Below are 13,931 nucleotides of genomic sequence, written 5' to 3'. Positions count from 1 at the left end.
ACACAACCTGCACACAAAGGTATTTAACCACAGTACATAATGTACGTTTTATATATATGTATATATTAAATTAGCGTCAACCATGAGGTTCAATTTCTCATCGTATGCCCATTTGAATTCTGGCCAAGTGCCAATTAACTTCAAAATGTTTCTTCTCACACACACACACCAGATTAGGGTCGAGAAATCCATCCAGCACACACTTTTTTCCTTCGCGGCAGAAACAAGTGGGGTGCATTTCAATTTTTGGTTTTTAATTACAATTTGAGGAGACGAATGTGGCCAATTTTCATTATCAGCGGACAGCGATCGCACTGCGCCCGTCCAATGTCCTTGGCAAGAGGCCCGAGCCACTTTGAAGGCCGGGGGGGCGGGAGGGGAGCGGTAAATCTGGCAGCGCCTCTGCAGAGCTGAGCCAGCATTCCAGACTTAATCGCGGCGGGGAGTGGGAAACAAAAGGAGCAGCAGCGGGGCAGAAGATTTATGAGGAACATTTAAGGACTGCTGATTAGGCCGTCCTACGTCCATTGGTACCTGAAAATTGCAAGGGGACACAATATACGTCGTCGGATCTCAATCTGCACGCCCTGTTGTGACACCTACTTGAAACAAGCGGGTGCTCTGGCCGCCCATTTCCAGGGCCGGTTGGAACTCCCTGTAGGCTAATTGGGAACGGTAAGTTCAAAGCACCATCACCCCATTGCTGCCCAGTGCAGGCAGTGAAAATCGGCCCCAATGTATCATTTACTATTCCAAAAAAAGTGCACAATAGCAGCAAAGGTGGGAGCAGCTGTGAATAAGATTGGGGAAACATCACATCGAACGAAGAGCACAGAAACAGGCCATTTGGCCCAACTGTTTTTTTTCATTCATTCGTGAGATGTGGGCGTCGCTGGCAAGGCCAGCGTTTATTGGCCATCCCTAATTGCCCCTTGAGAAGGTGGTGGTGAGCCGCCTTCTTCAACCACCAGCAATGTCTTTTTTTCTTGTAGCAGGATTGTACATCTGAGTGGCTTACTAGGCCATTTCACATTGCTGTGGGTCTGGAGTCACATGTAGGTCAGACCGGGTAAGGACAGCAGGTTTCCTTCCTCAAAGATCATTAATGAACAAGATGGGTTTTTACAAAATCCAGTAGTTGCATGGTCACCATTACTGATACTAGCTTTTTAATTCCAGATGTTTATTTAATTAACCGAATTTAAATTACCCAGCTGCTGTGGTAGGATTTGAACTTATGTCCCACAAATTATTAGTCCAGGTCGCTAGATTACTAATCCAGTAACATAACCACTATGCTACCGTGCCCTGCCGGTATTTATTCTCCACACGAGCCTCCTCCTACCCCTCTTCATCTCACCCTATCAGCATAAACTTCGATTCCTTTCTCCCACATGTTCATCGAGCTTCCCCTTAAATGCATCTATGCTACTCAATGCAACTACTCCTTGTGGTAACGAGTTCCAAATTCTAACCATTCTTTGGGTAAAGAAGTTTCTCCCATAGAATCATAGAAAGGTTACAGCACGGAAGGAGGCCATTCGGCCCATCGAGTCCGCGCCGGCTCTATGCAAGAGCAATACTGCCCCTGCCTCCCCCTTCCCCAATCCTGAATTCCCTATTGGATTTATTAGTGACTATCTTATATTTATGGCCCCTCGTTCTGGTCTCCCCCACAAGTGGAAACATCTTCTCTACGTCTACCCTATCAAACCCTTTCATAATCATAAAGACCTCTATCAGGTCACCCCTCATTAAAGATTATATCGGGCAGACGGAGAGGATTTGAGGCAGAATTCCTTGGGGGTGGGCAATTTAAAAGTCGTAACAGCGTGGAAGAAGAAAATGTGAATTGGCTGAACAGGTCTTCTCCCTATGGGGAGGGAAGGTTTCTAAAATTCGAAAGGGACCTCTGAGATATCTGTGGTGGGAGAAAAGAGCGGGACGTTTCTAAGGGTGTGGAGTAGATGGGGAGAACGTTTGGAGCCAGAAGATCGAGTGGGGAATCTTGGAAATACAGAGGTGAGTATGGGGATGAGAAGGAAATTGACTAATTCATTAAGTCCACATTATTTTCAAAATGCTGCAAAAAAAAATCGTCAGCATCCACGAAAGGATTTTTGATGTTCTTTCTCAACCCCTACCACCTCTACCTCTAATGTCCAAGAAAAGGTAATATGCCCGAACAAAGATTGCCTAATATCAGTAATTGACACAGACTGATAATAGTACAAAGGGCAAAACTGTTTCCGCTGGCAGGAGGGTTGGTAACCAGAGGGCACAGATTTAAGGTAATTGGCAAAAGAACCAGAGGGGAGATGAGGAGAATTTTTTTTACGCAGCGAGTTGTTATGATCTGGAATGCGCTGCCTGAAAGGGTGGTGGAAGCAGATTCAATAGTAACTTTCAAAAGGGAATTGGACTTGAAAAAGAAAAAAATTTGCAAGGCTATGGGGAAAGAGCAGGGGGGATGTAGGACTAATTGGATAGCTCTTTCAAAGAGCCGGCACTGGCACGATGGGCCGAATGGCCTCCTTCTTTGCTGTACAATTCTATGATTCTATGCTCTACATCTTTTTTGTGTGAGAAATGCACAGGGTGGTATTACAGCCGTGACTGTTCAGAGTCAGCTAATTTCTAGTTCTGTTAAATGCTGTTCAGTGGTAATTATTACTCTAGTTCATTGGTGCTAATAATGCATACACTGTTATTATAGGGTGAACTTGGTGATCAAGGTCCTATAGGTGAGATGGGAGAAAGGGGTGACATTGGAGTTCGAGGAGTTATCGGTCCAGTTGGAGGACCTGGGATAAATGGCTTACCAGTAAGTACATAACTTGGAAAATATCTGCTATATAATACAAAAAAAAGGTCAAACAATAGCAACTGTTGAACTTTAATTGCTAAATATTGTGCCTTTGCTCACATGCATCAACCAAGAAGTAGCATTCGTTACTTTTTTTTGATGTCGTTTTGTGATTGTTTTTAGGATGCAGGTTTCTATAGTTCTATGGTTCAGTTTCGCCCATCGCAAAATCCCATGCAATAGTTGCCAATGGTCATCTTTCATTTTTGTCAAGAATTCATAAACAGGACCTCAATCCAAAATATATTCATTGGACTGGCAAAAAATAAAACAAGAGCCACAAGAATTTCTGTAGTGATTGAAGTTTATTTACAGCTGTGAAATGGTTCTAAGGCCAGATGTTGTAAGCAATAACATCCTTGCCAGCGATTTCTGTGAGCGCTCTCCTGACCTCCCACCGTACCTTTGATCAGCGAGAGGTCAGCGGAAACCCTGGAGAAACAACGGAAACGATTGTTTGTGCCGATTCTCCACGGATTCACCCCCGATCTTCCACCGAAACAGTTGGCTCTAGATTGGGGAAGCCCTGCCGAGGTTCTACCCTCCTTGCATTGAGCGAATACGTAGTTGTCAATCACTAACTTTTTGTTGGAGGCCACAGACCCAAGCCAGGTCTTCTTCAAGGGGTTACACCATGGAGTTACGGGAGACTATTTCCTCCGGTGGGGAAATCCAGAACAAGGGGCATAACCTTAAAATTAGAGCTAGGCCGTTCAGGGGTGATGTCAGAAAGCACTTCTTCACACAAAGAGTAATGGAAACCTGGAACTCTCTCCCCCCAAAAAGCTGTTGAGGCTGGGGGCCAATTGAAAATTTCAAAACTGAGATTGATAGATTTTTGTTAGGTAAGGGTATTAAGGGTTATGGAACCAAGGCGGGTAAATGGAGTTAAGATACAGATCAGCCATGATCTAATTAAATGGTGGAACAGGCTCGAGGGGCTGAATGGCCTACTCCTGATCCTATGTTCCTATGACATAGGTTTGCACCTGCAAATTTCCATTTGCTGAGCCTTTCAATCGTGCCACCTTATGTGCTGCTGCTGAATGGACAACAGGCACAAGTCAGCTTTTCACTTGCTCCATGGCTGTTGGGATTAGCTCTGCCTACTTACTTGAAAGGAAGTAAAGGAAAGGGATAACACTGAATCTCAGTTCAGTCGCCATCCTATGGTTCAGCAGGTAGTGAATAAAGTGCCCAAATGTTTCTGGATCGGCAGGCCTGTCAAGGGCAAAGGTGAAGAGGAAGAATACTGCAAGTGGCCTCTAAGCTACTTGAACAACATTTAAATTTGGCCCCATGTAGTCACACCACTATTCCCAGCTAGAATGGAAATGATTGGGTAATTCCCCTGTCAATCACGCCTGCAGACCGCACTGCTGTAAGTGACCGGGATTGATTTTACGCACGTAATTTGTATTATGTAACTGCCCTCCACTCACCGCGTTTTGCTGGAGAAATCACCCTGCTTTTATCGGGAGAAGTTGCTGCAGTTTCGGTCATGAGTTCTGTTTGCTGCAGTTCGTAGAGACCCTTTTAGAATAGATTCTGTAAATAGACTTTGTTTGCTGTAAAATAGACTGCTTGCTGTGAGTCCTGCCAATAGTCCCGCCCCACCTCCAACTCACTGGCTGACACAGTGCAACTCACTGGCTGACACAGTGATGTCAATAGACACTCTAATTAAATTCCTCTTCAGGTCGAGTGGTGGGCAGAAATTTGTCTGTCAAATGCTGCATCTAACAGACATAACCAATGAAAAATATGAATTTAATGTTCATGAGTTTCACTGTTGACTTAAAAAAGGGTGATTTTTAAAACAAAAGTCTCGTTTCTTATCATCCGGGAAAAAAAATACGACTGTTTCATTCTAACTCCACAGGGACTTGAAGGGAAACAAGGCAAACCAGGACAACGAGGGCGTCCAGGAAAAAAGGTGTCCTATATCTTTTCTTTGAGAATTAACTTGTCTAAATATTCAAGTTCTATTGTTTTACGGACAGACTTTCCTCCTCTAAAAATCATTTCAAATTCAGTTATTTGCAAAGTGATTGAAAAACTAAGAACATCTAATCCTGTGTTTTGCTTTGTTCAGGGTGAGAAGGGGCAACAGGCACCTTTGGGAGAACAAGGTGACGCAGGTGAACAAGGTGAACAAGGAAAATCGGGACCCAAAGGAGCAAGGGGCACACGGGGACTGATGGTAATTTTAAAAGAAAGAACGATCTTGCATTTATATAGCGCCTTTCACGACCTCAGGACATCCCAAAGCACTTTACAGCCAATGAAGTGCTTTTGAAGTGTAGCCACTGTTGTAGTGTACGAAATCGCCACTGTCAGTTTGCGCACAGCAAGATCCCGTAAACAGCAATATGATAATGACCAGATAATCTGTTTTAGTGATGTTGGTTGAGGGATAAACATTGGCCAAGGGAGAAACTCCCCTGCTCCACTTTGAAATAGTGCCTTGGGATCTTTTACGTCCACCCGAGAGGGCAGATGGGGCCTCGGTTTAACGTCTCATCTGAAAGACGGCACCTCCAACAATGCAACACTCCCTTAGCACTGGGAGTGTCAGCCCGGATTATGTGCTCAAGTCTCTGGAGTGGGACTGTGAACCAACCACCTTCTGACTCAGAGGCAAGTGTACTACCAACTAAGCCATGGCTAAAAGTATTGATGTAGAATTTATTTACCTGGCGTTTCTGTAAAAGTGCCTACCGCTCTTAGTTTTTCAGTGTCTGATTTGAGATACTGTAGTTGGCAACCCCTTTTAACTTAAGCTAAAATATTTTTTGCATTAAAAATCTCTATTATGAAACATATTCTGAGGCGAACCAGAAAAACCATGTTTAATATAAAATTCATCATTTCCGTGAAAGGGGGTTATCCACGGGCAGGCCTAGGAAAGCGTGATATGGGGAGACGTGTGGTGGGGAAGAGGGCAGCGTTTTGGAAGGTGTGGGTATCATTTTAAAATTTGCTGCTTGCACTCCCCTGCCCAATCTCAGGCGGTCACCTTGGATTATTTGACTTTTTCCACTTCCTACACCAGTCATCCTGTGTGGACTTTTAGAGTGGGAGAGCCTGACCAGGAGCCATGCCCACTGGGTGAGATTGCCCAGGTTAATTTCATGCGGGGCTCTTATGGACTGATGAAATCAACCTGGATTGGATTCAAAAGGTGCAAAGCCAGTGTGCTAATTCCGTTTTGAGACTGGGATTTTCAGTAAACTGTAACGGTGAGCATGTCCTACTTTCATGGACCCATAATCTAGATGTTTTTCCTACTCAGTAAAGTATAATGGCAGATTTGTGAAATTTTCGTATTATCTGTCTACCTGAATTTTGAAATACTGTCTTGCAAACTTTCATTATGGGGTAAAGTATTAGTGGTTACATGTCTGTATTAATACAGGTAGTGACAGGAGCAGTTTGGAATGATGATGGTTTAACTGTATTACACAAAAAACATATTGGAATAACATTGAATTGTATTGGATTAAGTGCAGTTTTTCTTATAGAATGTTGATGTGAATTTTTATCTGTACAGTAATTATTTCTGTCTTTGCAGGGGCATCTTGGTTTGATGGGTCCAATGGGAGAACCAGGACTTCTGGGATATGGGGTGAGTAAATATTGATCAGGGTTAAAAACACCCGTCATTAACCTTGGCCTACTACCATTAGATTTAAAATCATAGAATGGTTACAGCACAGAAGGAGGCTATTCGGCCCATCGAGCCCGTGCTATCTCTTTGTAAGAGCAATCCAGTTAATCCCATTCTCCCGCTCTTTCCCCGTAGCCCTGCAAATTTTTTCCCTTCGAGTATTTATTCAATTCCTTTTTGAAAGCCATGATTGAATCTGTCTCCACCACCTTTTCAGGCAGTGCATTCCAGATCATAACTTCTCGCTGCTTAAAAAGTTTTTCCTCATGTTGTCTTTGGTTCTTTTGCCAATCACCTTAAATCTGTGATCTCTGATTCTCGACCCTTCCACCAATGGGAACAGTTTCTCTTTATTTACTTTATCTAAACCCGTCATTATTTTGAACACTTCTATCAAATCTCCTCTCAACCTTCTCTGCTCTAAGGAGAACAACCCCAGCTTCTCCAGTCTATCCATGTAACTGAAGTCCCTCATCTCTGGAACCATTCTAGTAAATCTTTTCTGCACCCTCTCTAAGGCCTTCACAACCTTCCTAAAGTGCGGTGCCCAGAATTGGACACAATACTCCAGTTGTGGCCGAACCAGTGTTTTATAAAGGTTCAACATAACATCCTTGCTTTTGTACTCTATGCCTCTATTTATAAAGTCCACGATCCCATATGCTTTTTTAACCGCTTTCTCAACCTGTCCTGCCACCTTCAAAGATTTGTGCACATATACCCCCAGGTCTCTCTCTAGATTTGTACAATTTAGTTTATATTGCCTCTCCTCGTTTTTCCTGCCAAAATGTATCACTTCGCACTTCCCTGCATTAAATTTCATCTGCCATGTGTCCGCTCATTCCACCAGCCTGTCTATATCCTCTTGAAATCTGTTACTATCCTCCTCACTGTTTACTACACTTCCAAGTTTTGTGTCATCTACAGATTTTGAAATTGTGCCCTGTACACCCAAGTCATTTATTCCCAGTTGGAAAGCTAACCTAGTTCTTATTCTGCAGCTGTGTCATACTGGTCTTTTATTCAGATTCCAGGAGCTGGCTTCCAATGTTTATGCTGTTGCATCCAATTTTATCACAATGTACAAATCTGCCAGATCAGCAGAAAACAGATTTTATATCATAAACAGTACGAGCTCGTTCATAGATGTCGGGCTTCTGGAATCCGAATTAAAAGACCAAATCGAAAAGTCCTTATTTGGTACAAGAACAGATGGGCATTTTTAGAGAAACTACACCCATACATTTAAACAAATGATATATTTTACTGATTAAACCTGTAATAAGATCAGTGAAGGTAAAAATATGGTACATTCCAGAACAGGAAATCTGCTATAATGAGATATTTCTGTCAATTTCACTTCAAGTTTGATTAATTTCTAGCTCCAATCCCCAAATTTGCATAACCCTACTGTTATGTTTCAGGAATTCAGACTATGTCGTCACGGGGGGTGGGTTTGTAATATCGTTTAATAATAAATTTAGCTCTCAATGTCCTGATACACACAAGGGCTTTTTATATTCGTATTTTAATTCACAGAACAGCAGAGCTGGTTTATCAGTAGAGTAGGTTTTCAGACAAGGCTTGTGGATCAGTGTCCTGCAGACAACGAAAGATCGTTCACACTCATTGCTCCTGCGAGAAGAATCATTGTCAAGTTCGGCTGGTGGGTTCCACTCCATCGGAATAGTTTGGCTAAACATTGATACTGCAGTCAGGCTTTTAAAGCAGAGAGAGCTGAGAAAGCCAAGGGCCAGTCAGAAGGGGGCACAAGTGGATGTTATTTATGACCGTTTATGGTGCACAATTGGTTTAGCCATTCATCGGCAGATCTGGCTGGACCACATCAAGCATTATCGGGTCCTGCTCTCCTCTGTCAAAACTGTTCACTATTCCAGGGTCATCCTGGAATGCATAGACAACCCCCGGCTTCTTTACTCTGTCTCCTTAAACCCCTCTCCTCTACCCCTTCTAACCTCAACCTCCAACAAGTGCGAGGAGCTCATCAACTTCTTTCTCATTAAGATTGCGACCAGCCGTTCAGCTGCCTCTGCCACATCCCTCCCTTCCCCTAGCCCACCAAACCAAACTTCCCTCAAGGTTCCCCCCTGCCCTCGCCCTGAACTCGCATCTTTCTATAGTTTCTCTCCTATCTCCCCTCACGCCGTCTCCCAGCTCATCTTGTCCACCTCCTCCTCCCTTGACCCTATTCCCACGAAACTGCTGACCACCCAACTTTCCTTCATGGCCCCCATGCTTGTTGACTGAGCACTTGGATAAATATTAACTGATCAGAGAGAGCCAGCATGGATTTGTAAAGGGTTAGTCCTGTCTAACGAAGCTGGTTGAATTTTTTGAGGATGTAACTAACATGGTAGATAAGGGAGTGTCTATGGATGTTAATGATATGGACTTCCAGAAGGCATTCAGTAAGGTTCCACATAAGAAACTGTTAACAAAAATGAGAGCACATGGAATTGGAGGTAATCTATTGACATGGGTAGGGAATGGGTTAGGAGGTAGGAGACAGAGAGTGGGGATAATGGGTATGTACTCAAATTGGCAGGGTATGATTATGGTGTCCCCCAGGGATCTGTACTGAGGCCGCAGCTTTTCATTATATTTATAAATAACTTAGATGAAGGAATAGAGAGCCATATATTCAAGTTTGCTGACAATACTAAGTTAGGTGGCACAGTAAATATTGTAGATGGGAGCAGAAATTTGCAGACATTGAGATTAAGTGAGTGGACAAAAGTGGGGAAGTATGAGGTCATCTACTTTGGACCGAAGAAAGGCAGATCAGAGTATTTTCTAAATGGTGAGAAACTAGGAACTGTGAAGGAGCAGAGAGATTTAGGGGTCCAAGTACAAAAATCACTAAAAGCTAGTGGACAGGTACAAAAAATAATTTAAAAGGCGAATGGAATATTGGCCTTTAACTCAAGGGGATAGGAATACAAAGGGGTGTAAGTTATGTTGCAGTTATATAAAGCTGTGGTTAGACCCCACTTACAGTACTGCACCTCAGGAAGGATATATTGGCCATGGAGGAGATGCAGCCCAGATTCACCAAAATGATACCGGGGCTAAAAGGATTAAATTATGAGGTAATGTCCTCAGGTAATGCCCCCCTCCCTTTCAAATCTGCCATCATTCCACCCTCCTCAAAAAACCCACCCGTGACGCCTCTGTTCTTGCAAGCTACCTCCCCATCTCCAAAGTCTTTAAACATGTTGTTGTCTCTCAAATCCGGGCGCATCTTTCCCATAACTCCATGTTTGAATCGCTCCGTCCCTTCCACAGCACCGAAACGGCCCTAATCAAAGTCACAAATGACATCCTACATGACTGTGACCATGGTAAACCATCCTTCTCGACCTATCTGCAGCCTTTAACACGGTTGACCACACCATCCTCCTCCAATTCCTCTCCTCCGTTGTCCAGCTGGGCTAGACTGCCCTCTCCTGGACCCACTCTTAACTATCCAGTTGTAGCCAGAGAATCTCCTGCAATGGCTTCTCTTCCCGCCCCCGCACCGTTACTTCTGGAGTCCCCCAAGGATCTATCCTTGGCCCCCTCCTATTTCCCATCTACATGCTGCCTCTCGATGACATCATCTGAAAACACAATATCAGGTTCAACATGTATGTTGATGACACCCAGCTCTACCTCACCACCACCTCCCTTGACCCCTCCACTACCTCTGTGTTGTCAGACTGCTTGTCCGACATCCAGTCCTGAATGAGCTGAAATTTCCTCCAATTAAACATGGGGAAGACCGAAGCCATCGCCTTCGGCACATGCTACAAACTCCATTCCCTAGCCACCAATTCCATCCCCCTCCCTCGCCACTGTCTAAGACTGAACCAGACTGTTCGCAACCTCGGCGTCCTATTTGACCTTGAGTCGAGCTTTCAACCCGAGATCCTCTCCATCACCAAGACCTGGTCACCCTCATAAACATTCCAAGGGCAATACATTCCACCTTCAGGGTCAGTAACATATTGCTTCAGAGCTCCTGGCACTTCCTGTCATTATCTTCACCAAAATGTGAGCATCACAGTTTCTTTAAAAGTCCGTGCAGTTTTATCCTGGATTAACTACTTATGTGGCATCACCATGTAGAAATAGTAATAATAATCTCCTTAGAACCAGCAAAAACTGTTTTTATGGCAGGGCTAATATTGTTCCCAAGGCTCAGAGGCTGCTGTTCAGAACACATTGTAGTGTTCGTGCAAACATACGAACAGTGATGGACGGGAAAAGACTCTCTGGTCCATCCAGTCTGTCCAACACAACTGTGATGCCTTGTGTATCACAATATATACATTCCCCACCCTACTCGAAACCACGTAATCTCCTGGGAGAGGTAAAAAAAGATAAAAACCCAGGCCAAGGGGGGAAAAATGTGGGAAATTCCTCTCTGACCCCCCCACCCCGCCTAGGAGATTGAAACTAGTCCAGGAGCACACTCTGACCCTGATAATTCTATGAGTTTTGTAAGAGGTGATCTCCGCCCCAGCCAGAAACAGGTCCAGCTCCCACTTTGAAGGAATTCAGTGAATTAGTTCAGTGCCATTCTTCATCTTGTTACGGATTCTTGGATTTTTTTTTTGACCAGGTCGCACGAATCCTCTCAAAATCTTATATGAATGCTTAAAAATGGGCATTACATCTGAAGTTAGAATTGAGCTGCGTTTATAAATATCTTTCTTTCAGGGTCATCAAGGGCCACCAGGACCTCCTGGGCCACCAGGACCCAAGGGTGAAAAGGTAAATACGAAACCTTTAGTATTGCGTTGTCAGCCTCATGCTAGAAGTCAGCAATATCGAGATTGCGATCAACAGCTGGAAGTTCATACTTTCTAGAATAAAAACAACCAAAATTACGCACTTAAACTCAAAAATTAAAACTGCTGAGCAAAATATTTCAGCTTTGTTCTATTTTAAATGTCTCAAGCGGTCCTCGTTTGAACGCAGTTACGCTGCGCGTTGCGACACGATTGTGGGGATGGCCGTGTCGTCAGGATGTTTGCAGTCAAAATGAGAGTAACATGCAACAGAAATTTAAAGATGGTTTTTAATTTATGTAAAATAGATCCTATTTGACTGCTGTAAAGTTGTTGCACAGTTTAGTAAGAATATATGTTCCTTTTCTTTCTGTAATAGGGCTACCCAGGAGAAGACAGTAGTGTTGTGGGACAACCTGGGCCTCTAGGTGAACCAGTAGGTCATGCTTTTTCACAGCAAATTACGTTAATGTTTTGGACTATTTTAAAACATGGATTCAAAGCGATCTTTCAGTATATGTTCCTTCACATCACCTGAATTTCACTGGAAAAACTTAATTGCACAAAATTTGGTAACGTTGAGAACTGTCAGATTCCCGGTGGTGCAGTTTCTCAACAGTATTAGTGCGCGCACTGTGATTCTCCGTGTGCTGAATTCTCACTCAGGCATGCCACATGGGAGAGGCAGTTCTCCCCAGAGAGGGAGAATGAATTAGTGGGGAGCAGGGTGAGGGAGCAGGATTCAACTGAATGTTGCTCTCGTGCTGAGTGGCCTCAGTAAATCTGCTGTATACCTGGGCAGGGAAATGGTGGGCGGCCTCACAGAGAAAAATAAAAAATATTATTGCATCAAAACTTAATATTAAATTGACCTATAAATCCCTTATTTTCACTGGGATATTCTTTGCTATAAACTATTTTTGCAATTTTTTAATTAACGTGAGGAGGAAAAAAAATGCATGCAAAAGGCACAAATAAAATAAAAAAGCTACCTGCATCATTCACTATACAGCCGGATAGCGATATACAAGGATATTTTTCTCACTTGAAAGTCATGTAAAGGAACATTGTGCTGAGGGCTTGGTTAAAAATGATTGTTGTGTTCTAGACTGATAGCAATTGGCAATAATTCACGACAAAGAACTCTAATGATAGCACTGACTCTAATTTGTTTGCATGTTTTCTCTTAAGATGTTATAAAAGAGAACTTGGAGGTTACCTATCAAGCTAGCTTCCTATAGACTTACCTCACCAAGGTAAGGTAACTTCTATTAAAAAGCTTTGCTTGTTGGATAACCTTGTAAATCCACACCATTCCAATTTTTTTTTTGTAAATGAATGGATTTCCTTCTTTCACACGTTCTCTGGTAGGGCAGGGGAAAATATTCCCGCACAACTTCTGTCACTCCAGGCCTTGAGCTAATGGGGAGACATGTTTACCTCAAGACAGGATATGTAGTGTGTCAGTTTTGTCGTCTAATTGAGAACTCACAAAACTCATCAGACACATGGCAGATATGTTTGAGCGAACGTCACTGGTGACAATCAAATACCCTGTTTCAACATGGTTGTGCAAACTTCCAGATTCTGAGCAAATTGTGATAATCTTAAAGAAGTCGCAGGCACTACAACATTTAAGCATAGGAAGTTTCACCGAGAACTAAATAGTGCTTCATTTAACATGAAAAAGTAGCATTGATCGACTAAGAACTTTCATCTACGCAACCCAGCAAATAATACACATTTGGTACAGTAATTTCTCAGCCATCCAGTCTGAATGTCTAAATGGGGTTGAGGAGCAGAGGGATCTGGGGGTACAGATACACAAATCACTAAAAGTAGCGACACAGATTAATAAGGCCATAAAAAAGCAAACCAAGCACTGGATTTCATTTCTAGAGGAATAGAATTGAAAAGCAGAGAAGTTATGTTAAACTTGATTAGATCCTTGGTTAGACCACACTTAGAGTACTGTGAACAGTTCTGGTCTCCATATTATAAAAAGAATATAGAAGCACTGGAGAAGGTGCAAAAAAAATTTACAAGGATGAAACCAGAATTGAGAGGTGATACCTATCAGGAATAATTGAACAAGCTGGGGATGAGGGGAGACCTGATAGAGGTCTTCAAGATTATGAAAGAATTTGATCGGGTAGACGTAGAGAAAATATTTCCATTTGTGGGGGAGTCCAAAACCAAGGGCCAAAAATATAAGATAGTCACTAATAAATCCAATAGAGAATTCAGGAGAAACGTCTTTACCCAGAAAGTGGTGAGAATGTGGAACTCGCTACCACAAGGAGTGCTTGAGGTAAATAGCATAGATGCATTTAAGGGACAGCTAGATAAACACATGTGGGAGAAAGGAATAGAAGGTTATGCTGATAGGGTTAGATGATGAGGGGTGGGAGGAGGTTTGTGTAGAGCGTAAACACCAGCATGGACCAGTGGCCTGGAGCAGTGCTGTAAGTTCGATGTAATTCTATGTTATGTAGAATGTGATGGGGTGATTGCAGCTTTCTATGGAAGGATGACCCAAATGGCCTGAATTACTTACCTCATCTGCACATATCTTTGTGATTTTCTGATATCCAGCGGTTAT

General features: G+C 43.0%; 1 protein-coding gene across 1 annotated transcript in view; it reads left to right on the top strand.

Moving 5' to 3' along the window:
* LOC137325103 (collagen alpha-1(XXIV) chain) overlaps positions 1 to 13,931 on the top strand; it is a 423,963-nt gene that overhangs the window by 317,952 nt on the left and 92,080 nt on the right. Inside the window, exons 36-41 of the mRNA XM_067989822.1 lie at positions 2,717 to 2,824; positions 4,749 to 4,802; positions 4,962 to 5,069; positions 6,441 to 6,494; positions 11,259 to 11,312; positions 11,709 to 11,765. Coding sequence (XP_067845923.1) covers positions 2,717 to 2,824; positions 4,749 to 4,802; positions 4,962 to 5,069; positions 6,441 to 6,494; positions 11,259 to 11,312; positions 11,709 to 11,765 — 435 coding nt within the window. The remainder of the gene's footprint in view (positions 1 to 2,716; positions 2,825 to 4,748; positions 4,803 to 4,961; positions 5,070 to 6,440; positions 6,495 to 11,258; positions 11,313 to 11,708; positions 11,766 to 13,931) is intronic.

This window comes from Heptranchias perlo, chromosome 9 (assembly GCF_035084215.1).
Source record: "Heptranchias perlo isolate sHepPer1 chromosome 9, sHepPer1.hap1, whole genome shotgun sequence".
NCBI lineage: Eukaryota > Metazoa > Chordata > Chondrichthyes > Hexanchiformes > Hexanchidae > Heptranchias > Heptranchias perlo.
This window is presented reverse-complemented; position numbering and strand designations above follow the sequence as displayed.